General features: G+C 44.8%; 1 protein-coding gene and 1 non-coding gene across 2 annotated transcripts in view; one reads left to right on the forward strand and one right to left on the reverse strand.

Annotated features, from left to right (window-relative positions):
* ST8SIA1 (ST8 alpha-N-acetyl-neuraminide alpha-2,8-sialyltransferase 1) overlaps nt 1–22,795 on the forward strand; it is a 98,676-nt gene extending 75,881 nt beyond the window's left edge. The window contains exon 5 of the mRNA XM_056846610.1: nt 22,309–22,795. Within this exon, the coding sequence (XP_056702588.1) occupies nt 22,309–22,795 (487 nt within the window). The remainder of the gene's footprint in view (nt 1–22,308) is intronic.
* Nucleotides 9,390–9,461, reverse strand: TRNAA-GGC (transfer RNA alanine (anticodon GGC)). The gene has a single exon. It is a non-coding gene; the product is annotated as a tRNA-Ala (tRNA).
* Nucleotides 22,796–25,555: the final 2,760 nt, after the last annotated feature.

Raw genomic sequence — 25,555 nt, forward strand, 5'->3', positions numbered from 1 at the left:
GCATTTTTAATGAATGTACACATTTATATATAACAATCCTTCAAAAAAATATTTTCTTACCCCATAGAATTGTTGACCTGATATGGTTCAAGACCCAAGGTTCCTTATTCCTACTGAGAGGTTATGCAACTGATACTAGCTAGAGGGAAACGTATTAGGAGATATAGATAGGAGTCAGCTGTGGATCCTCCAGGTGGTGGCTGGGGATCTCCCGCTATTACAACCGATCTCCAGACGACAGAGATCAGTTCCCCTGGAGAACAACTGGATAATTAGACTCTATGGCATTAAAGTCCCTCCCCTCCCCAAACCCCGCCCTCCTCAGGCTCCGCCCCCAAAATCTCCAGGTATTTCCCACCCAGGAGCTGGCAACCCTTGTCATGCTTGATTCTCCCTTATCTGTTTCATCCTCACAACAACCCTGTAAGGTAGGTTAGGCTGAGAGAGAGAGAGAGAGAGAGAGACTGGCCCAAGATCACCCAACAAGTTTCATAGCAGAGTGGGGATTCGAACCTGGGTCTCCCTGGCTGTAGTCTAACCAGCTTTGGCATAAGGTGTAACAATGGTGCGCCAAGAAAGAAACCAGTCGGGAATATCAGCCGCTAAAAAGGCTCATCATGACAGCATATGAAAACAGAGCAGAACTACATGCTGCCGGTTGCCTCTGTTTTATGGAAGCAGAGCTGAGAGATTCTTGTGAAAGGAGAACCCCCAGATCTGGCAGGTTCTTGCCGCTGCAGCCCCTGTGGCTATGAGCACCTTTCAAAAATTGGAAGAGGCAGATGGGTATCAGCAGGAGCCGCTGCGAGGAAACCATTCAACCGTGCGAGGAAACGTTGCAACTGTGCAAACGGCATGCGCCCAAACAGCGTCTGAACAACGAAACGTTGCAACTGTGCAAACGGCATGCGCCCAAACAGCGTCTGAACAACCGACTCCCTGCTCACGACTTGTGAATGGGACAGAAATTGAACCGGTGGGCGTTTGAACAGAACTGGCCCGAATACTTCGTCTTGGATGCGAGGGGAGCATTATAAGCCACGGATGTTTGCATTCCAAGTCTGGGTATTACAAACGTTGGTGTTGTTGCTATTGGTAGTAAGGCAGGGCAACTTGTAGATTTGGCCAGAAGCATGATGTCAGTTCCGTGGCAAACTCAGAAGTGATGTCAGTCCCCTCTAGGAATCATTGGAAACTAGGGTTACCACAGAGTTTCCAATGATTCCCAGAGAGGACTGACGTCACTTGGGGTTTCCCAGGAAGTGACATCACTCCATCGCCATCATCCTCTCCCCCAGTCTCCCACCAGTTGGCAGACCATCGCAAAACGGTTGCCCTGGAGGTGGGGCCAATCACAAAATGTTGGGACTTTCCATACAGTGCTAGTAGATTCCATGCCAAGTATCCTCCTATGATAGAGGCAGCTGTTTCCCGGAGACACAAAAAACCATTCCTGCTGGGCTGTTCACAAGCACGTCCTGCTTGGGGTTGCCAACTCTGGGTTTGGAAATACCTGGATATTTGAGGGTGGAGCCTGGGAGGGTGGGCTTTAGGGAAGGGAAGGACCTCAGGAGGAGGAGGAGAAGGAGAAGATTTGGTTTTTATATGCCAACTTTCTCTACCACTTAAGAAAGAAACAAACCGGCTTACAATCACCTTCCCTCCCCCTCCCCACAACAGGCACCCTGTGAGGTAGGTGAGGCTGAGAAAGTGTGACTAGCCCAAGGTCACCCAGCTGGCTTCATGTGTAGGAGTGGGGGAAACCAAACCGGTTCAGCAGATTAGTGTCCGCCGCTCATGTGGAGGATTGGGGAATCAGACCCGGTTCTCCAGATGAAAGTCTACCACCCCAAGGTATAACGCCATCCAGTCCACCTTCCAAAGCAGCCATTTTCTCCAAGAAAAGTGGAATAAATGTTTTAAATAAATAAAGCATCTCTGTAGTCTGGAGATCAGTTGTAATTCCGGGGGATCTCCAGTCCCCACCTGGAGGTTGGCAACTCTATACTTGCTTCACTGAGGATCAGGGAAGGCAGGATTGGCTCATCACTTTTGCGGAAGAAGCAAGTGGGTGTCAGGAAAGACCCTGGCACCCACAGACGCTACCTGGGGGTCAGATCACTTGACAGTCACAACACCAAATACAAAATAAATGTAACGCGGTCAGAGTAGCGCAAGCATCTCAAACATTGGAGAACCCTGTGGACTTTTCATAAGCCCCACGCGAACAGTGCAGTGCTGATATAATGCTAGCATTCATGTTTTTCCTTCCCTAGGAAATACCCAGTTTGAACCCTTTTATATACAAGTCTAACAGCGAGTACGCTGGATTCATAATGACAGCCTTGTGCTTCCCATCTTATATTTATTTAGCCGGGCATCTCCAAACTCCCATAAAAGATTTCATTCACAGTGACACCCCCCCCCCCCGAAAACCACGTAAGAAGCAAAGAGATCAAGGGCCGGGCTGTCTTGGCTTTATTTTATAAAAGCCTGAAAGACGCCTTGTGTTCAGCGGTTGGCCTGTGAACAGACCTCTGTGTTCAGAGAGCTGCAATATGGGGACTTGAATACAGCCCCTCTTAGACACAACAGCCCACTATGAATGAAGAAAAGGTTTCTTTCCTTGCATCCTGCCTTCGCTGATGTTCAGCCGCAGGGATTTGATGATGTGGCTCACTCCCGATGAGCTGTGATTTGCAAATCGACAAGGCACCGGGGGACAGGTTTTTCTTCCACCCCAAACCTCCCTTCTCTGGTGCCAGTTCTCATGAACACATGAACACATGATGCTGTCTTATACTGAATCAAACCCTTGGTCCATCAAAGTCAGTATTGTCTACTCAGACCGACAGCAGCTCTCCAGGGTCTCAGGCAGGGGTCTTTCACATCACCTACTTGCCTAGTCCCTTTAACTAGAGATGCCGGGGACTGAACCTGGGGACCTTCTGCATGCCGAGCAGATGCTCTACCACTGAGCCACAGGCCCTCCCTATGAAGCTACCCTATACTGAATCAGACCCTTGGTCCATCAAAGTCAGTATTGTCTACTCAGAGGGGCAGCGGCTCTCCAGGGCCTCAGGCAGAGGTCTTTCACATCACCTACTTGCCCAGTCCCTTTAACTGGAGAGCCCGGGGATTCTCCGTTCCTGGTTCGCATTTGTTTTAACACGAGGAACATGCATATAAATCAAACTGTTTCAATAAAATCAAAAGGGGCTCTAGCGGTTAGAGTCTCGGACTAGGATCTGGAAGTCTTGGGTTCAAATCCCTGCTCTGCTATGGAAGCTCGCCTGGTGACCTTGGAGCACGCACACATCTTCAACCTAAGCTACCTCACTGCTGAATTACAACTAATAATGAAGCCCAGTCAGTCATTGTCCTTTATGGGCATAAAATCACTGTACATACGGTAGCATGCAAAAATATAAATATTTGAGATATAACTTTACAAATTGGTTAAAAGACCCTTGCATAAGATAGTGTTGTGAGCTAACACATCCGTCTATTTAAATAATTCGCGGCGTTCTATAGCAATCTTTAAAAATTGTGCTGCCTTCTCCAGAGCATAGGGCGAACAATTATTCAATACAAAGGAAGCATTACAGGAATCGGAGGCATTCAGTCTACATGTCTGCAAAGGGCTTCATTGTTGATTACGAATTTCTGAATAGAAATTACAATAAAATAAAACATGGCCAACTGTTTCAACCAGCGTGGTCTAGTGGTTAAGAGCAGTGGTTTGGAGAGGTGGACTCTGATCTGGAGAAGCGGGTTTGATTCCCCACTCCTCCACATGAATGGCAGAGGCTAATCTGGTGAACTGGATTTGTTTCCCCACTCCTACACATGAAGCAAGCTAGGTGACCTTGGGCTAGTCACACTCTCTCAGCCCCACCTACCTCACAGGGTGTCTGTTGTGGGGACACACAGCTGCTTCTGACTTTCTTGAGTGGGGCAGTTTTGAGGGGGCACGTTAGATCAGGAACATAGCACTGGTGAAATGGTATCGCTTTGCTCTGGTTAGACCTCACCTCGAGTATTGTGTTCAGTTTTGGGCATTTCAATTTAAGAAGGATGTAGACAAGCCGGAACGTGTCCAGAGGAGGGCAACGGAGATGGTGAGGGGTCTGGAGACCAATTCCTATGAGGAAAGGTTGAAAGAGCTGGGTATGTTTAGCCTGGAGAGGAGATGACTGAGAGGTGATATGATAACCACCTTCAAGTACTTGAAGGGCTGTCATATAGAGGATGGTGTGGAGCTGTTTTCCCTTGCCCCAGAAAGTCAGACCAGAATCAATGGGTTGAAATTAGATCAAAAGAGTTTCCTTCTAAACATTAGGAAGAACTTTCTGACAGAGCGGTTCCTCAGTGGAACAGGCTTCCTCGGGAGGTGGTGAGCTCTCCTTCCCTAGAGGTTTTAAAGCAGAGGCTGGATGGCCATCTGTCAGCAATGCTGATCCTATGACCTTAGGCAGATGATGAGAGGGAGGGCATCTTGGCCATCTTCTGGGCGTAGAGTAGAGGTCACTGTGTGTGTGTGTGGGGAGGTAGTTGTGAATTTCCTGCATTGTGCAGGGGGCTGGACTAGATGACCCTGGTGGTCCCTTCCAACTCTATGAGTCTATGATTCTTTGAATGAGTTAACTTTCTCCACCCCTGACACAGTAGTTCAGGGACCACTGTTGCCACCTGGAAACATTAAGAAATCTGACAGTGGGTCTCCTTTCCTTGTCTTGCGTGGCTGGGAAAGCAACAAAGACCCATTGACCTATAACATTGCAAGACCTGCTTTTTCTCCACCCCCTCATATAATGACAGTAATCGAACTGAGCTTAGCTCATTGCGAAAAACCCAACCATCTCTTGGCAGCAATGTCTGTTTTCTGTAGTGACGGTGTCCTCAGCTGACTGGTCCAAACGTACAGTAGGCAGGGGAGGCATTCCATTCAAAAAGGAAGGCTTACTGGAGTGTTAAAAACAAACAAACAAAGAGCCTTTCAAAAGATGAAAAATCACTTGGCTGTGAGGTTCTCCAGCCAACCTCGGCAATCCCAAAAAGTCACTCGCTCAGACCGGCAGATCTAAAGCAGGTAAACGTTTATTCAGGAGCCGCAGGTACAGCATAAGCAATCCACAGGTTCAAAGCTGCTAATGACCATCCAGTCTACAAAGAATAACTTTAAGCCCAAAGCAATCCCAGGTGCAAGATCAAGCAGGCCTGGGAATTGGGAGATAACAGTGCCTGGTGGGAAGCAGGGAGCGAGCAAGCCATAATACTGAAGTTGCCTGCTTGTGACTCAAGGTCAGAGCAGGGAGGAAAGGCAGGGAGCGGGGATAGTTTGAACAGCTCAGGGAAACAAAACCGAAAGATGCTCTTGAACAGGAACGGGCCTAACTCATGTCAAGAGCCTGCCTGGACCGCACGACTCCTGACTCCTGACATTGACATGACATGATAATACTGAATTAACCAATAGGCCGGAATTTTATACCACCATCACCATGAAACCTGGGGTGATGTACCAAACTAGGATGAGGAAGAAGAAGAGTTGGTTTTTATATGCTGACTTTCTTTACTACTTAAGGAAGAATCAAACTGACTTACAGCCACCTTCCCACAACAGACACCCTGTGAGGTAGGTAGGGCTGAGAGAGATCGGAGAGAACGGTGACTAGTCCAAGGTCACCCACCTGGTTTCATGTGGAGAAATGGGGAATCGAACCCAGTTCACCAGATTAGCCTACGCCACTCATGTGGAGGAGTGGGGAATTGAACCCGATTCTCCAGATCAGAATTGGACTAGATGGCCTGTATGGCCCCTTACCACTCTATGATTCTAAATTGGTAGACAGTGGATTCAAAGTACTTTATCCTACAATGCACCATTAACTTGTGGAATTCACTGCCACAAGGTACACTAGCTGAGAATATTTATTTATTTAGAACATTTTTATACAACCTCTCCCAGGGGTTATAATCCAAGGTGGGGAGATTTCTTGAGATTTAGGGATGGAGCCTGGTGAGCGTGCGGAAGGGGAAGGAACCGCCGGTATAATTCCAGAGAGTCCACCTTCCAAAGCAACCATTTTCTCTAAGGAAACTGAGCTGCATAGCCTGAAGATCAGATGTCATTCCAGGAGACTCTTCCAGGCCTCTCCATGAATCGCCTGAGGCAGCTTACAAAATAAAAATAATAAAATATGCCTTCCAACAATATACTGATAAATGGAAACTGCTTTACAGATATGTTGAGGTTGAAGGTTAATCGAAATAATGTTAAAAATTAAACGCTATAAAATCATAAGGCAGCCTCCCAGCGTAGAGCAGAATATTGTTTGGACATTTACAAAACATATAAGATGGCTATTCTTTGAATGCATTTATATTCTTGCCCGGATAATAACTAACACAAAAGTTATAAAAGTTACAATGTAGTCTGCTAGATTAATCTTTTAAGACGAAGTGTTTATGCGGTTTTTCTTTTTATCCTTAGACGGACATCCTTTCATGATTACCCATCCCTTTCCCACCCTTCTGTACCCCTAATATAAAATAAATAACATATTAAAAAATAATTTAAAAAATCTGCCTTCCAACAAAGCAGTTGTGACTTTTGGACTCAGTATGAGAGGAGATTCCACGGGCAATAAGTTTGTTGATAGTGTTTCTGCTATGTTTAGCATGTATTGGCCTTGTGAAATGAGACCTGACATGAGGTTGACCAGGATAAATCAAGTTAATGTCTGAGGTTGGGTGGCAGGAACTTTGGGCAAGGCCCAGCTTGAGGAAAAGCTCCCAGAGGGGATTTGAAAAAGTGACAGTGATTGCCCCTTGCGGCTGTTTATCTCCGTAACTGTCTATCCTAATAATTGTATGTCCCAGTTAAGAAGAAGAGCACTTCAAAGACCCGGCCGAATTTTTCCCCAAACTCCGGATCTCCCGCCTAATTTTGGGGATCCGAAGCGGGGGAGTTCGGACTTCGGCACGGCCCGAATTTAAAAGGGCCAAATTTGCCGAAGCCGAACTTTACCCAAAAAAATGTCAACAGCCCTAGGCAGCAGGGGGGCGCTAGAGGTGGGCCCCTTCAACTGTGTTGTTCACTAATTTACAATAGCTCAAGCTACGGCACGATGCTGGCAAATTTGGTGGAAACTATCAGAATTTTTCCCCAGACTTTGAAAAGCTGGTACCACTGGATCAAGTTCATCAGTTTTGTTGAATACATTTCAACTAAAAGGTTTTAATTGGATTTTGTATAGATGTGCAATGAATTGTTAGTGTTTTGAAATTTTATTGTTATTATCTTCTTCAGTGAGTCATGGAAACCCCTATTTTGAATAATGCTTTTTATAGGATAGGATAGGGGGCGCTGGGGTTGAGTTTGTGGAACCAAGGGGGCGGTGGCTCGAAAAGTCTGGGAACCACTGCTCTAAGGCATTGTCACGACCGACTCCCTGCCCTTTGCAGTAGAGAAATCCAGATCAGCTTTGCCGTTTCTCAGGGCAACCATTCCTGTTTGGTGGGGAACACAGCGATTTTCCTCCGTCAAAGCACACCGACAGGGCAGAACGGCAGCCCTGCGAAAGCCTATTATGTAGAAACTTTTTGTCCCATTTTGTTTTCTTTTAAGTTTGAGGACGCATCCAAAGCTTTAAGGGATTTTCTGCCATCATGGCTCCATTGTTTTTTGGGAGGGTTGCGTTTTGATCTCCTTCCCCAATCCGAGTCTTTTCAGCACTTTCATTCTTAATGAGGATCTATTGTTCTGCCTGCCATTTCCTCTTGCTCATCACGTGGCTGACAGCTGCATCTTCCTCGCTTTCTGGCGCTTTGGGGAGCTGCCAATCCAGCACGTCCGCTTTCTCATTTTAATTACCCTTCATGAAACGCTTCATAAAAAAGACGGGTGGATTCTGCACATTATGCGCAGGTGGGTCTCTCTCACGAGAGAGAAGGTACAAATCACAACTCTTTGATTGAGAGGGCTACCAGGATCAGAAACTTGGATATATAAGCCCTTTTCAGGTTACAGTTATGCATACCGGGAACCTTCCAACCTCACATGGTGGTGGGAAGTGCCGTCAAGTCACAGCCAACTTATGGCAACCCCATAAGGTTGTCATCAAATTTAGATTTTAGGTGCCAGTCCATCTCAATTTGAAATTATATACACATAGAGTTGGGTTGGGGGGAGGAGGAGGAGGAGGAGGAGGAGAAGAAGAATTTCCATCAAGACATTAGGAAGAAGTTTCTAACGGTTAGAGCGGTTCCTCAGTGGAACAGATTTCCTTGGGAGGTGGTAAGCTCTCCTTCACTGGAGGTTTTTAAGCAGAGGTTAGATGGCCATCTGTCAGCAATGCTGATTCTATGACCTTAGGCAGATGATGAGAGGGAGAGCACCTTGGCCATCTGGGCATGGGAAGGGGTCACTGGGGGTGTGTGGGGGGAGGTAGTTGTGAATTTCCTGAATTGTGCAGGGGGGTTGGACTAGATGACCCTGGTGGACCCTTCCAACTCTGTGATTCTATGATTCTAAGAAGAGGAGGAGGAGAAGGAGGAGGAGGAGGGACTCCTCTTCCCACCTTCACACCCAAGGCTTCTTTCCAGAGTCAGTCTGCCTGATTGCCTGGCTGCTTGGGGGTTTAGAGAGAAAACAGACTGAAGCCAGTAATGCAAATAAAGCCTTGGTTTTCATTCTAAACTTTGGCCCCTGAGCACTTACTACCGCAGCTAAATAGAGAGGTTGTTTTTTGCAGGTCAACTTTTTAAAGAACAGAACTGCTGAGAGCTCAAGAACAAAATTCCATTCTAGCTCCAGCGCGCTGGACACCTGCATTGCATATCCTTAATGTATGCAGAGATAAGACTGCAGAGAAGGGTCTCTTAAGGCCAAACATGCTGGGGAAAGAACGGAGAAGAATGAGGCAGTAGAAAATCTGGCAGCAATTCAGCGCTTTAATACTTGCATGACTGACTTGGGATTGGAATTGGCCGGGACAGTACGATGCTCTTTGCCAGCTTGCGCTAGCGCATCCAGAGTCAGCATTGCACATCTGAAAGAGACAGCCATAAAACAGAAGGGTTTGGGAGAGAAGAAAAGCCAGAATGGTTGAGTGTGAGGGTGAATGCTATTCCCTAAATCTTCCCAAGATTCTCCTCCCCTGCTAGAAGCGCCTCTGGGCACACCCAGCCTTACATACCAGAAACAGGAAGGGAAAAAGAAGCTCAGTTACAACAGTACTGAACACATGAGTACATGAAGCTGCTTTATACTGAATCAGACCTTTGGTCCATCAAAGTCAGTATTGTCTACTCAGACCGGCAGCAGCTCTCCAGGGTCTCAGGCAGAGGTCTTTAACATCACCTACTTGCCTAGTCCCTTTAACTGGAGATGCCAGGGATTGAACCTGGGTCCTTCTGCATGCCAAGCAGATGCTCTACCACTGAGCCACATCCCCTTCCCAACTGCAGTGCATTACCTTCCCCTCCTTCTCGGCTTTCTGGATGTACCTCTCCTCTCCATAGCGATGAACAGAGATGCTGATGGATTTCACTGATCCATGGTTCAAAACTGAGCTCTTCCTCACTCGCTGAACTGTTGTGTTTGGGTTAGAAGTCAGCACTTGCTGACAGCAACCTGGTTTGCCTAACCAGAGGGATTCTCACAGAGAAGCTGCAGTCCAGCAGATGCTAACTTATCTGAAACTAAGTCCCACTGAACACAGTGGTTATTTATGTTTGGTTACTTAGCCTCGTGATCCCCGTGGGACTGCTTCAGGGCTTCATTTGGATTATTCATAATTTTTCCGACCTTCAGAAGTCACTTTGCAGCTGCCACACTCTTGTCTCGTGTTTTCAGAAACCTGTTTTATCACAAATTTAAATGTTGCCTTGATCCCAAAGCGAAGTTAAATTGTGGAACTCTGCTAAATTTTGTGCCGCTGAGTCCAAAATTAGGCGCAAATTGTTGAGATGACCTGCCTTATTATCTGTATATCTAGTAGTGTCCTCTTAGGATTTTATGTAGTCTCCAGTGTATTTTATACTTAGAATTCCTGGTTTTAATGTTTAATGTTTTTTTTGTATATGTCTGGCTATGTGCCGAATCAATAAATGTCTGATTAACTGACTCAGCAACTTGCTTGCAGGCACCCAGGCCTCTCTTACAGAGATGCAGAAATGGGAATAGACAGGATGTAATGGAAATATAAAAAGAAACAGGGTTGTTTTCTTTTTCTGCAAACCAGGCTGCAAAATGCAATCGACTCCTAGCTGCTGTAATTGTGACGTGCAGCCAGTTGTGGGTTCTGACCCGGTATGAATGGTCAAGATCAGACTGTGGCATTATGTCTCCTCAGATGGACACCAGGGCGGGCAGAGGGGGCATGAATTGTACAATGCTTGCCAAGCTGTAATACCGAGTGAGGCCACTCTCCCTCAAGTCAAGACTCTTGAGAAATGCGTACATGTCCATAATTTAACATCAGTCAAAAAGAAGAAGAAGAAGAAGAGTTGGTTTTTATACCCCGTTTTTTCACTACCTTTAAGGATTTTCAAACTGGCTTACAATCACCTTCCCTTCCTCTCCCCATATCAGACACCTTGTGAGGTAGTTGGGGCTGAGGGAGTTCAGAGAGAACTGTGACTGGCCCAAGGTCACCCAGCAGGCTTCATGTGGAGGAGCGGAGAAACCAACCCAGTCCTCGAGATTAGAGTCCACTGCTCATGTGGAGGAGAGGGGAATCAATCCCGGTTCTCCAGATTAGAGTCTGCTGCTCATGTGGAGGAGTGGGGAATCAAACCCAGTTCTCCAGATTAGAGTCTGCTGCTCATGTGGAGGAGTGGGGAATCAAACCCAGTTCTCCAGATTAGAATCTACGCTCTTAATCCCTACACCACTCTGGCTCTCTTAAAACTTAACCATTGTAGCTTGAACGGCAGAATTGTTGGGGGAAAAAATTGGAAGTTGAGGTCTTGATACACATAAGAGCATATGGAAGATCAGATCAAAGGCTTAGATAGTTAGAGAGCTAGAGAGCTGCCAGCATGGTGTAGTAGTTAAATGCAGTGAACTCTAATGTGGAGAACCGGGTTTGATATATAGGATGTGCTGGAGCAGAATTGTGTGTCTGTTATTTCCCCTCCTGTTAGCCTTTTAGTGCTTTACTTCCTGTCTTATAGAGATTTATTCTTAGTCATGGCCTCTAAGACAGCAGCATTTCTAAATCTGATTCATGTGGGGAGGCAACAATGGCAATATTTTCTTACTCATCTCAGCTTCTTCCTGAGAAAATCTTAATCGTGGGAAAATAACAGCATTCATTCATACCACTCACAGTGTCACCAGTTCAACATTTCAGATTGTTCATGGCAGCTGAAAGTCATGCAGGAGAACAAGAATAGCCAGAAACTGATTCGGCCCAAACTATAGTTCCTTTCTCTGAATTAAAATGAAACGCAGAAAGCCATCCAGACTTTTGGGGAATGCAGAGATGGCCGGGCCTGTAGACTTCTCCCCAGAGTGGAAGAAAAAGGAAGTGAGATAATTTCGTTTCAGATTAGGTCAGACTCGGTTTAGCCCGTGGTCCATTCATCCTTTCTTATCTGTCACATTTATTTATCTAGCCCTTCATCCAAGGACCTTGGAGTAGCATGTGCAACGACCTTGTGAAGTAAAAAAAGGCTGAGAGAGAATGACTGGTCTAAGGTGAAAATGATCAGGGGATTACAGCAACTGCCCTATGAGGAGTGGTTAAAACGCTTAGGGCTGTTTAGCTTGGAAAGAAGGCGGCTAAGGCGAGACATGATAGCGGTCTATAAAATTATGCATGGGATGGAGAGAGTGGACAGGGAGCTTTTCTCCCTCTCTCGTAATACTAGAAAGCAGGTTCATCTGCTGAAGCTGGAGGGTGAGAGATTCAAAACATAAAAGGAAGTATTTCTTCATACAACACGCAGTTGAATTGTGGAACTCCCTGTCCCAGGATGTGGTGATGGCTGTCAGCTTGGAAGGCTTTAAGAGGGGAGTGGGCATGTTCATGGAGGAGAGGGCTATCCATGGCTACTAGTCAAAATGGACACTAGTCATGATGCATACATGTTCTCTCCAGGATCAGAGGAGCAGGCCTATTAAATTAGGTGCTGTGGAACACAGGCAGGACAATGCTGCTGCAGTCGTCTGGAGATCAGTTGTAATGCCAGGAGATCTCCAGGCTCCACTTGGATGTTGCCAACGGTATTCATCAGGGATCTGATGAAGGGAGCTTTAACTCTTGAAACCTTATACCCCAAAAATGTTGTTGGTCTTTAAGGTGCTGTGTGTGTGTGTAAAGTGCCTTCAAGTCGCAACCGACTTATGGCGACCCCTTTTGGGGGGGTTTCATGGCAAGAGACTAACAGAGGTGGTTTGCCAGTGCCTTCCTCAGCACAGCAACCCTGGTATTCCTTGGTGGTCTCCCATCCAAATACTAACCAGGGCTGACCCTGCTTAGCTTCTGAGATCTGACGAGATCAGGCTAGCCTGGGCCATCCAGGTCAGAACCTTTAAGGTGCTACTGGACTCAAATTTAGCTCTTCTACTGCATACCAACATGGCTGTCTTGGTAAAACTATCTTGGTAAAAATAGTCATCCATATACACCCATGGTTGCCACTGGCCTCTGAACATGCTATGGTTCCTGTAGTCTGCGCCAAACCATTGGCCATCATACTTACTAATCCTGCTAAACATACATACACCTACAATGTACAAAATAGCTTCCATAATTTTAGCTAACACATGTCAACTCCCATATATGTTTATCACGATTATTCACCGCAGCTGCTAGTACTTTTTGGGGGGTAATTTTTCTATTATGTTTGTGTGTTAAGTGTTGTCAAGTCACTTCTGACTCATGGTGACCCTATGAATCAGTGTCCTCCAAAATGTCCTAAGTTTGACAGCCTTGCTCAGATCTTGCAAATTGAGGGCTGTGGCTTCCTTGACAGAGTCCATCCATCTCTTGTTGGGTCTTCCTCTTTTCCTGCTGCCCTCAACTTTTCCAAACATGACTGCCTTTTCCAGTGACTCTTGTCTTTTCTATTATACTTCACATTAAAATTAAGACAATAGTATCACATTTGCCAGAATAGTAAAGGTCATGTAAAACAAGATAATCTCAGCTGAATAATAGCAGTAATTCCTGAGGACCCCGCTGACCTTATATTTCTGTGTAACGAAAGCCAGTAACAGCTGTCTGCAAAACCCCTTTACAATTCTCCTTTCTCTACTTTCCCTGATCAAATTAGTCAAATTAAACATGTACAATGTGAGCTATATCTCTTTCAACCGATCTTGGATTCCTGGGTCCTCTGGAGATTGCCTATCTATGTTCAAGCTCTATTCTCACTGTAACAATTCAGGTACTAATTGGGTCCTTGATCATCTTTGTCCTTGTGATCTTTTCTATAACAGAACAAGAGCACAAATGAATTGAGAGGCAAAATTATTCCAGAGAGAATACAGCTTTCTCCCCAGTAATATTTCACTCCTTCACACCCCTACCACATGGGATAATGAAATGTATTCAGCCGTGCATATTTCCAGCTGGAACTCTTTTCAATAATGTTCATTTTGCGTAATTTCCTAGGCATTGAACCTGAATGATATAAAACTAGAAAATGGCTATAATGGATGGGTAAAGAGAGAGATTTCTTTGGTAAATATATCTTCCCACATTCCTTCTGTTAGTATGATTCTCAGATCTCTTCCCCTTAATTGCTTCATTCTCGATAAGTAAAATCACTCTTTTCCTGGCTATAGTTTCATGAGAACACAAGCTTCTCTAATAATTAGAGCAACACCTATTTGCCCCAAAGAAGCATGTACGAGAAAATGACTGATTTCGACATACTGACAATAGCCTATATTGTTTCAATATCCCAAGATTTGCTTCAGACATACTGAGAAAAACGTGGCTTATTTTAACCATACTAGCAGTCCTCGGCAGAGCTATATGTATCTAATATGGTTGCCAGGTCCCTCTTTGCCATCGGCGGGAGATTTTGGGGGCGGAGCCTGATGAGGGCGGGGTTTGGAGAGGGGAGGGACTTCAATGCCATAGAGTCCAGTTGCCAAAGCAGCCATTTTCTCCAGGTGAACTGAACTCGGTCGGCTGGAGATCAGTTGTAACAGCAGGAGATCTTCTATTACCTGGAGGTTAGGAAATCAGTACAGGAGCGAAATTCACTTAAAGTGCAAAAATAGACTTTTATGTGCTACTAAGCTTAAACTAATACAACAATGTACTCACATATTCATATAACATGTACAACACATAACAAACCCAACAACATATGAGACATACAGTATAACAACAATACACCATAAAGGTGACTGGTTTGAAGGAATATAGCAGAAATATTTAAAATGTCTCTAGAAGAGTTCATACATCTTCAGTTTTGCTTCTTTCTTTTGTAGTTTTATGCAGGAGAAATCAAGTTTCCAAAGAGGAAAATTCACAAGGAGGGTACGGCCGTTTCAAATTCTGTTTTTCATCAGTCCTTCAATGGAATTCCTCTTATAATTTCACATAATCACACGTTCTCAAAATGCTGGATACAAGTTTCTTCCCACGAAGGGTAAGATACAAAGTGTAGCTACATTGCTACACTTCCCTTCCCCTCCCCACAGCAGACACCCTGTGAGGTAGGTGAGGCTGAGAGAGTGTGACTCGCCCAAGGTCACCCAGCTGGCTTTGTGTGTGGGAGTGGGGAAACAAATCCAGTTCACCAGATTAGCCTCTGCCACTCATGTAGAGGAGTGGGGAATCAAACCCGGTTCCCCAGATCAGAGTCCACCGCTCCAAACTACCATTCTTAACCACTACACCACCTACACTCCTTAGGATGGCACTGTTAGTTTGCTAGGGTTTCCAGGTCCCTCTTCACCACCGGCGGGAGATTTTGGGGGCGGAGCCTGAGGAGGGCGGGATTTGGGGAGGGGAGGGACTTCAATGCCATAAAGTTCAATTGCCAAAGTGGCCATTTTTCTCCAGGTGATCTGATCTCTATCGGCTGGAGATCAGTTGAATTAGCAGGAGATCTCCTGCTACTACCTGGCAGTTGGCAACCCTATAGTTTGGGGATCCAAGATTGGGTTTGCGGACAACTATTCACATTTTCCTTTTCTCAACAAATGCTGGTTTCAATCCCTTTGCTTTTTCTCCTTTGCTGAAACCTGGGCCTCTGTTTTGGCACTGGGACACGAGCCAGTAGGTCCATATTTGTACATCATGTAAAACTATAAGTCTAACTGGACCCTAGTTCCTGTGGTGGAGATAGTAGTTAAATTGTTAGCTGATGTTCACCCTTGTGTGACTCTTGTGGGGGCAAAATTCCTCTCTATGGCAGTCAGTAATGTCTCATCATGTAACTATATCATTTATAGTTACGTGCCTTGCTTATTCCCATATCTCCTTATGACTTATGCGAGGATAAATAAAGAATCGAAGTAAGACTCACTTTGGTTAGTAAACCAACTTCAGACCATGGTTTCAGACCCTGATTTGATGGATTTTAGCTAACAGTGGGGTTTGCACTGCCTTGGGGACCCCTCTGGGGCCTTTGAGCCCTCCAGTACCTCCCGCTGCAGAGCTCGGAGGCTTCAGAACAGGAGAGGGGTTGATATCCTCTTCTCTTCCCACCTCTCTCATGGCCCTGGGAGAAGAGCAAAGCCTGTCCTTTGTAGCCTGCACCAAGCCCTCTATAACAGGGGTGTTGAACTCAGTTTCAGTCACCTTTATTGGCATAATAATAATAACAAGAGTGCATACATGTCCTCCATCTCGCTCAGAAGGGTCTCACATATAATGCATTTATTGTCTGCAATTCCATGTCCCAAATTCTCCCTGTGATCATCCGAAGAATATGAGCTTCCCCAAAATTTGCCAACGCCTCTGTTTCAATGCCAAAAGAGTTGATTTTCCTTTCTATGAATCGGGACCATTTGGAAACATAAGGATCTGCAACCAAACCAGCTATAAGGCTATTTGAGGGAGCCTGAAAGTGTAACCGCAGCCAGAACTTAATGATAGAAATCCAGGCTCTAGATTCAATAAGATGAAGACCTAACTCTGCACAGAGTGTTAGGTAACCAACTGTGTTGGGAATACCAAGTATGCGCCGCAAAAAAAAATCAGATTTGTCCGTATGGTATTGAACTCAATTGTTACAAGAGGTGGATCTGACATAAATGTCACTTGGTTGGGCTAGGCTATGCCTCGCCAGCCCAGATCAAGAGTCGGCGGGGGTGGCTGCCTTGGTTGGCTTGCAGGCTGGACAAGAGCTCTCAAGGCTCCAGATCCAGCCTGCGGGCCTTATGTTTGACACACTGCTCTATATGGGGAGCACCAGAGTGAAGCAAGCCAAGAGGGAGCTCCTGGCCTATCATGAGGCCAGCCACTCCCATGAGAGGATGGGGGGGGGCAAAGTTGATTGGGGTGGAGCAGGGCTGTCAGGACCCTGTTTGGGGCAGGGGGTCACCAATAGGGTTGCCAGGGGACCACTTACCTTGGGGGGGTGGTGCTGGGTGCTCCCGACTCCACTTTTGGTGTTCTAGCCCCGCTGTATGCACGCTTTGAGCGTGCTACAGCCTTCCTTTCCACATTACAAGCCCGCGTGGGGGGGGGGAGGCTGGAGCCTTCTCTGGAATGCACGGGGGATCGTTTCCCCCTTTCTGCTTCCTCCTGCTGGCCATCAGCTGGTCGGCGGGCAGCCCAGTTGATTGGCAGGCAATTGCCCGCCACAACTGGGCAGTTGGCAACCGTAGTCACCAACTGCTGCTCTCCAAGGTCTCTTATAGAGGTTTACTCCTGTTATTCATGTATTAAAATGTATGTATCTCACCTTTCTCCTTTAACCGAAGATGCCAGGGATTGAAGCTGGGAGCTTCTGCAGGCCAAAACAGTGTTCTTAAACTGAGCTACATTTCCTTCCCTGGCCTATCATTTGACCCCTATTGAGAATATCCATTATTCTAGTGAAACCAATCTGTTTCCCAATGAATTATGACATGAAAGATTCCTTGCCATTCATTATAAAAAGATTTCAAGGTGAAACCTTAGAACTGTTTATTTTATTTCTCATCTGTTTTATCTTTTGCTGTAGTGATTTTTTTTTTTATCGTAGTAGACTTCTTATCCTCTAAAGCCCAGGATGCAAATGGAAATCTAATTTGAAGTCTTTTCCTCCATCTTTTCCTGTCCTCCTTTGGCTTTCTGATTTATCACTTCCTGGAAATCTAATTTGAAGTCTTTTCCTGCATCTTTTCCTGTCCTTCTTTGGCTTTCTGATTTCTCATTTCTTCTAGTGTTCTTGATTCCTCACTAATAATTGGTCTAATTTCTTCTTCTCTAGGGCTGTGTTGTTTCTAATTGCTTCCGATTGGCCTTATTTTAATCTTTTTAGGCCGCATAGTCTGTAGTCCTTTCCTGGGAGTAAGTCCTATTGACTAAAATGGGATTTACTTTCAAGTAGACCTGCTTAGGATATCTGTGACAGTAACTAAATATTGACTTCTGTCCATCTATATAATCGTCTGATAAACGCTTATTTAAGATAATTACAAGGCTCCGTTTGTGAGGTTAATTCACACCCGACTAATAATTCTTCTCTTTGACAGTAAACAACAAATAATACCTTACAACCATTTTATCAAAATTAAAGCTTCTTACAGAAATTTCCTTAATACAACAGGCAGGTTATCCATTCATTCAGTAATCAAATTATCGGTTCATTCTCTCAATTCATCAATATGCCAATTCAGCATTCAGTTTATTGGCTTATTCAACCAATTAATCAGATAATGCATGACCTCTATTGTTAAAAGATTAGCCGGACAGCCTTCAGCTTGAAGCAAATAACGTAATCAATTAGGCCCATTCATTGATCAGTTTATTAACTCTCTCGTTTGTTAAGCATTATATCAGTTTCAGGTCCGTCAACTTGTTGATTTATTCCGTTGTTCAGCTGATAATTAAATTCCATAAGTATTAATTCATTAATGTAGGTACTCATTGATTTAATTTAAATCCATCAGTTCCTGAAGTAGCTTCCTTGTGAGTTCCAAAACGAGCTTCTTAATTGTTTCCATTAATTATTCCACAAAAATCAATTTATTTTCAATGTTCCCTTTATTCAATTAGAATGTAGAATACCATTCCTGACTTTACTGTCCTGAAGCAGGCAGATAGCTCGCCTGAGGAGGTCTCATCAGGCTGACTCATGACAGTTACAGGTATCAGGATATCATAAGAACATAAGAAAAGCCCTGCTGGATCAGACCCATTGAGTCCAGCAGTCTCTTCACACAGTGGCCAACCAGGTGCCTCTAGGAAGCCCACTAACAAGACGACTATAGCAGCATCCTTCCTGTGTTCCCCAGCACCTAATATATCCAAAGTGAACCTCTCCCCTGCAGTTATGCTTCGCCTGTATGTGTGGCTCCGCCTCTTGCAGCAGCCATTTTGTAGTTGCATCCATCAGACTTCCAACAGTGCCCACAGGCTCAAAAAAGGTGGAGACCCCTGACCTAATGACTACCTCCATTTCTGATTGTAACTACCTTTCCTGCCTTCCTTCTGAATCAGATTAAGAATGTTCCTGTGTGGATTACAGGAAGAGGGTACCATTCCTTGGGCTCAGAGTGGACATACTGTGGAGTTTTCATTTGTCATTGCTCCGGTCTCTGTCTCTGTTAAAGCCCCCTGGCCAGACTGTGAGACAGAGCCAAGGAAGGACTCTGTCATGGATTGAGGGAGAGATTGATTTTTCAAAAAATAATAAGATTGTATGAAAATTGATGGCACACAAGAGGCTTTGTGAGTTAAAAATTTAAAACAGCAGGTTTTATTTTCAACAGCAATGTAGGATGAGGTTGAGAACAGGCAAACTAGGTTTCAGGAAAGGCATTTGGCTGGTCACAAGCAAAAAAAGAGTAGGTAGGCATTTATTCACACTGAGAGGGCTTTCTTTTGGTTGACGTTTCTGTTTGGTTTTCGCTCAAATTCACTTAAACACAATGTTTCCTCGGTTTTTAGCAGTTAGCAACTGGAAAAACCCACTTCACCAGTTTATTTGTTAAACTGGACTGGGATCACTCTCGACTCCAGAGATATTTCTCCTGAACCCTTTAGGGATCGCTCGTTTCACCAGAGTAATTTCCCTCTCTAGTTTAGGACATTTTGGAGGACATTGATTCATAGGGTCGCCAGGAGTCGGAAGCGACTTGACGGCACTTGACACACACAGTTTAGAGATAACTGTTTCCTTCAGAGCTGTTTCCCACTTGAATGATTAGGACTTGCTCTCCAGACTTTGAGGTATTGTCCTCTTTAATAACCAGTTGCTGACCATATCTTGATCAGACAACTCAGTGTTCCTTTGATTTAAACTCCTGACAACTCCCAGCTCTACCTAGCTGCTTCAAGCCCTGTCTGTGCTTAGCAGACTCTCAGCTCACTCTCTCCGTTTTAAACTGTGATGGGTCCCATGGCCACTCCTTGAATTCCACAGCTGTCAATCATAAGGCTCCAAGGCCAGAACAGCTCCCTGGAACTTAGCCGTTCTTCACAGATGCACAAAGAGAAACCCCTTATCCCTTTCTCTCCCAGCTACCTTTCAGCTGGAAACCACCCTCCCCAAGCGGCTTTATCACTTGCGGGGGAGAGACTGAGGGTCCCCTACCATTTTCCCTCACTTTATTTCATTTCAGCAAAAAAAGGAGCTTGGGGAAGGAAAGTCTGAACTGGAAAATGAATGCAAGGGAAAGAGTTTAGTAGCTTCTAAGCAGCCTTCTTTCACTCCGACGTGAAAGATTAGAAATGAAAACCAATTACTGTGTACCTTGTGAAGCTTGAACGGAGACAGGTGGGGCCTGGAGATCTCCCAGAATTACAACGGATCACATGATGACAGAGTTCTGTTCCCCAGGGGAACATGGTTGCCCTGCAGGGTGGATTTGGTGGCATTATACCCTGCTGAGTTCCCTCCCCAAGCCCCATGACCAGAGACCTCAGGGGAGGGGGAGCTAAGCCCCAGGCTGAAGCCCCACTGCCTGTCAGCTCTGACCGCCACATGGAGGTCAGACCGGCAGGCAGCAGGATGGCCCAGCGCCGCTATTTTTGGGGTTCAGGCTTTTTAACCCGAAAATATTTCGATATTCCGGAATCCATTGTGTCCGGCTTTTCAGGTTTTTCGAAAATTTCCAGGTTTAATAAACCCGAAATAAAAAAATACCAGAAAAAAAGGTGTATACCCCTATTACTGTGAGTGGGAGAAACGGTCTCCTAAAAGTCATGATGATGGTCATACCTGATATAGGACATTCTGTATTCTGTATTTGAACTGGCCTTTCCTTGAAGGTGTTGTCATTACAAACATAAGGTCATGGTTTGGATACTGAACGATCACTGGGCAATGAGGCAAAGGCACTCCGGAGGCTGAGAGTTGGCAGAAAGGCAGGATATAAAGCTTTTAAATAAATGAACGAATGAGATATTGAGACATCCAGGCTGAACATAAAGTTCAATGTTCGGTATTCAATCCCCTTGCCGAGTAATTACATGTAAGATTAACTTACTTGATGGAGATAGAGAGGACGGACTGCATTGAGTTCTTTCTTTATTGAGAGCAAATGAGATAAGCAGTGTGGACAATAAATACATGGAATGGGCTCTGGCATCTACGAGAGAAAACCATTAAAACTGCATAAAACTGTAACGCTTTAAAAAACTGTTATCTCTGTTGTAAGCTAGCCTGCAATATTATTCCCATAGCACATCAGGGACATGGCAGGTTGAGGTATTTTGCCTCCCTGAGCAGGTGCGGGTGATGTGGAATGGTATGGTATAGCCCCATCTCAACAGGTCTTGGAAGATATGCAGAGTTGTTATTTGGGAGACTACTGAGGAGGACTCTGCAGAGGAAGGCAATGGCAAGCCACCTCTGCTTCTCACTTGCCTTGATAGCCCCTACTGGGGGTCACCGCAAGTTCCTTGCGACATGACTGCACTTACGTGTGCACATACCACTGGCTCAGAAACTCGAGGGGTAACCAAAGGGGTTGAGCTAAATACTATCTAATGTAACAACAAATAAATATGCGTTTATTGTATAGTGTGCACCATTGTATTTAAAAACACAGGGCCTAAAATACAGGCTTCCTAAAAAGCACAAGGAATAAATGATTACAAATATTACAAACACATACACAGTTGATGCTAAGACATATAATCTGATCAGATGCGTTTCAGTAGGTTTGCCAGGTCCCTCTTCACTACTGGCAGTGGAGGGGTGGAGCCTGAGGAGGGTGGGGTTTGGGGAGAGGAAAGACTTCAATGCCATAGAGTCCAATTGCCAAGGCGGCCATTTTTCTCCAGGTGATCTGATCTCTATCGGCTGGAGATCAGTTGTAATAGCAGGAGATATCGAGGTAGTACCTGGAGGTTGACAACACTACATTTCGGCCTTTTAGAGGCCTTCCTCAGTGGTCAAACATACACAGTTTCACAATACTCATCCTGACATACACAAACATTGTTCAAGATAAGAAAAAATAAAAGCCTTTTATTCTGTGTGGCTTTATGTAAAATATAGTTAGTTCATGTGTCCAATAACATGGCTTTCAGCTCACACCTGGGTCTTTTATATGTACGGTTGTCAGGTCCCTCTTTGCCACCCGTGGGAGATTTTTGGGACGGAGCCTGAGGAGGGCCGGCTTTGGGGAGGGGAGGGACTTCAATGCCATAGAGTTCAATTGCCAAAGCAGCCATCCAGGTGATCTGATCTCTATCAGCTGGAGATCAGTTGTATTAGCAGGAGATCTCCCTATCTATATGATATCCAGCATATCAGGATGTGTATTACATCAACTAAGGTGAAGATAAGAATGGCATAGTCTCCCACATTTTATACAAAGCCACACAGAATAAAAGGCTTTTATTTTTTTCTTATCTTGAATAAACTGTGTATGTGTTTGTAATATTTGTAACTATTTATTCTTTGTGCTTTTTAGGAAGCCTGCATTTTAGACCCTGTGTTTTTAAATACAATTGTGCACACTCTACAATAAAAGTATGTTTATTTGTTGTTACGTTAGCTTTTAGCTCAACCCCTTTGGTTTCCGCTCACTTTTAGATTGAGTTTCTTCCCCCCTTTTTTCTTTAGATGTTTTACAAAAACTCAAGTACATATGGTCACATGGGGAAATGTCTAACATAGCCATCAGGATAAGTAACATTTCCTAATTTTGTTTCTGTTTTTGCACAGGTTTCAGAACCTTCTGTGGTCTCGAAAGGCCTTTGTGGACAGTGTTAAAGTCTACAACCAGAGCTACATCTACATGCCCGCCTTCTCCATGAAAGGGGGAACTGAGCCGTCGCTCCGGGTTTATTACACCCTAGCAGACATTGGTGCAAAGCAGAAAGTGCTCTTTGCTAACCCCAACTTCCTACGTGACACTGGAAAGTTCTGGAAGAGCAAAGGAATCCATGCCAAGAGGCTGTCAACGGGCCTGTTCTTGGTCAGTGCAGCCCTGGGCTTGTGTGAAGAAGTAACGATTTATGGTTTCTGGCCTTTTTCGATGGACCTGCATGGGAAATTTATCAGTCATCACTACTATGATAACGTCTTGCCGGATTCGGGATTCCACGCGATGCCGGAGGAATTCTTACAGCTTTGGTTTCTTCACAAAAATGGGGTGTTGCGAATGCAGCTGGAACCCTGTGAGGACCCTGTACCTCACTCTGCCGCCTGAGAACCTCAGGGAAGTTCTGGGGGAAATGCTTGCTTCATGTTCTAAAAAATTAATAATTGCCTGAACAAGGGGGAAAAAAACAACCTTGAATGGATCGCATGGACCATTCTGATAATAATTGCTCCATTGACAACTTGAAGGGGAATCGAGGAAGCAGCATCGCTATAAAGCAGTGTTCTGGGAGCTTCTCGGTGAATTTTGGGATTGTCAAGGTTGGACTTCGAAGGGCGTTGAAGGGGTTGAAGAAGGGTAGGATTATAAAAAGGGCTTTTAACAGTGACAGTGCGGAATACTTCATTTTGCTCCAATTTTAAGACTGATACCTGTCTGGTTGGGTACTCGTTTCTTTTGTTCCGTTGGTTTCTAAAGCTGCATTTCGAGAGGTGTCGAGTGCCACCCATTTCGTTTTCCCTCCAAGAGTGTTACAAGTGGTCAAATGGTGCCAACATTCTCTCTTTTTTAGAAGTAATAGACAACTGCTTTCGATAGTGGTATTCCATAGCGGTACGCTGGTAGCACTCAAAACAGGAAAAATGTTTTTTTTTAAAAAAGAAAAATGTGAATGTTTTTTAGCGGGGGAAAATATTTTATTTTTAAAAAATGTTGCCTGGTTTTTCCATGTGCTGTAGAACGCATTCGCTGCTGGGTTGTTAAGAATGTTCTTGATCAGAAAATTGACCCAGTTTGCTCCCGCGATGCAAATTTGTGGGCAATTCTGAGTTGGTTTTGTGATATCGATATGTTGTGAAACTGGAATCTGCCTATACGGTAGGTCTGGGGCAGTCGCCCCCTGGTTTTTGTCATAGCTAAGACGAGCGAATTTTGTGATGTCCGAAAATACCTGTGTTTGTGATACGGACCACGTTCTACATTCCTTCTCATTCCAGGGCTCTGCCAAGGAGGCCCCCTGTCCACTTGAAGTCAGAGCTGATGTTTAGCCTTTGGGAAGTAGCCCTCTGATTTGTATTAAGAGACCCCAAGTTCACTCTCTGGCTCCTGTAGGTAAAGAAATTTGGGTAGAAGGATTGAGAAAGGGCCACTTCCAGCCAGAATAGACAATAGATGGACCAATAATCTGACTTAGTGGGACAGCTTCATACATTTAATATGGCAGCGAACGATCTTCCCATCCTGCCCACATATGACTTCAGGCAGCTCAATGAGCCATTAGTAAATTAGTAGGGCTAGAAAAGGAACCTCTGCCTCAGACCCTGGAGAGCAGTATTGGCTTAACTAGGTTCGGGTTGCCAGCTCCAGGTTGGTAAATGCCTGGAGATTTTGGGATGAAGCCTGGGGAAGGCAGGGTTTGGGGAGGGACCTCAATGGGATATAATGCCATAGAGTCCACACACACCCAAAGCAGCCATTTTCTCCAGGAGAACTGATCTCTCTCGTCTGGAGATCCATTGCAATTCTAAGAGAACTCCAAACCTCACCATAGGTTGGCAACCCTAACTGCTGGGTTAAATGGTCACTTAAAGACAGCTTCATTTGAGGTGCACATCTCCTTTGAATGAACTTTTTTTCCAGCCCAGGTTGATATTGCCTGATCTTGAGCCTATTTTGTAGTGAGTCCTACCATTACTGATCTCGGTTCTTAAGCAACCAGCACAAGGTATCAGGTTCTTAAGCAACCGGCACAAGGTATCAGATTGTATTTGTTTTAACCAGTTGCTGTGAATGGTGTGATTGTGCTGAGCCCAAGATCGGCCGCTTCATGATACCAAGAGGTTGAGCGGAGTATCAGTGGACACAAACTACCACTAATGTCCCCTACACAATTCTCGTCAAAATGAATGGCAAAAGCTCTAGCACAGCTGCCATTAATTTTAGCATTTATATATATATTCTCTGATTATTCACAGTATTTATTGAAGGGTTGTTAAATTTTACCTCTCTCTTTGGCCTCTGATGATACTTGATTCTAATGTGTCTGAAAACATTCATGTTTCCACTGTCAAGGGACAACTTTCACATTCCTAATGTGAATTCGGTTAGGAAATTCTGCATTCCAAATGAGAAAAATGAAAATTTTGAATCTCAAAGCTTTGCAAATATTCATTCTTGCTCTGGTCTGAAGGTATGATCCCTGTACTAATCCCTCCTAAGTTGGGATCCCACTGTAGGGTTATTTTCTGGCAAACAATCATATAGGATATTTGAAATGCAATAACTGATGTTGACAGTATTATACATACAAGTTATCCTTAGAATGAAATGACAAGAAACTTTCTACTAAGCTAAACTCTGTAGGCTGAAACTCAAGGGAACAACTCCAGAACAGTGTTAAGCCAAAATGGTACATCTGTGTTTTGTACATTGTATAAATTGCAAACATTTTTGCCCCACTGATATTTTTAGCAAATTTCAGAAAGGCTGGGAGCAGGGTGGAAGTGGTTGCAAGGGGGTACCGATTCAGAGGGAGGGCGGCTCTGTCTCTCCTCGCTCTGAATTGGCTTCCTGACATTGCCACGTAGCCAGATCTGACTGGCACCATGGCAATATTCCAGAATCAAGAAGCAGTTATGGGGGAAACTGCTACTTGGCTAGCTGTTACTGAAGGTTGTGGGTGCCAGCATAAAACAGGTACAGATAAGGGGAAGCAATCCACACACACACACCCAAACTTCCAATTTCATACTGAAAAAGGTCACTTGAATAATATTCTGCTGTATACCAGAATCTAGGGGACGGGCTGTGGCTCAGTGGTAGAGCATCTGCTTGGCATGCAGAAGTTCCCAGGTTCAATCCCCGGCATCT

Source organism: Euleptes europaea, chromosome 3 (assembly GCF_029931775.1).
Source record: "Euleptes europaea isolate rEulEur1 chromosome 3, rEulEur1.hap1, whole genome shotgun sequence".
NCBI lineage: Eukaryota > Metazoa > Chordata > Lepidosauria > Squamata > Sphaerodactylidae > Euleptes > Euleptes europaea.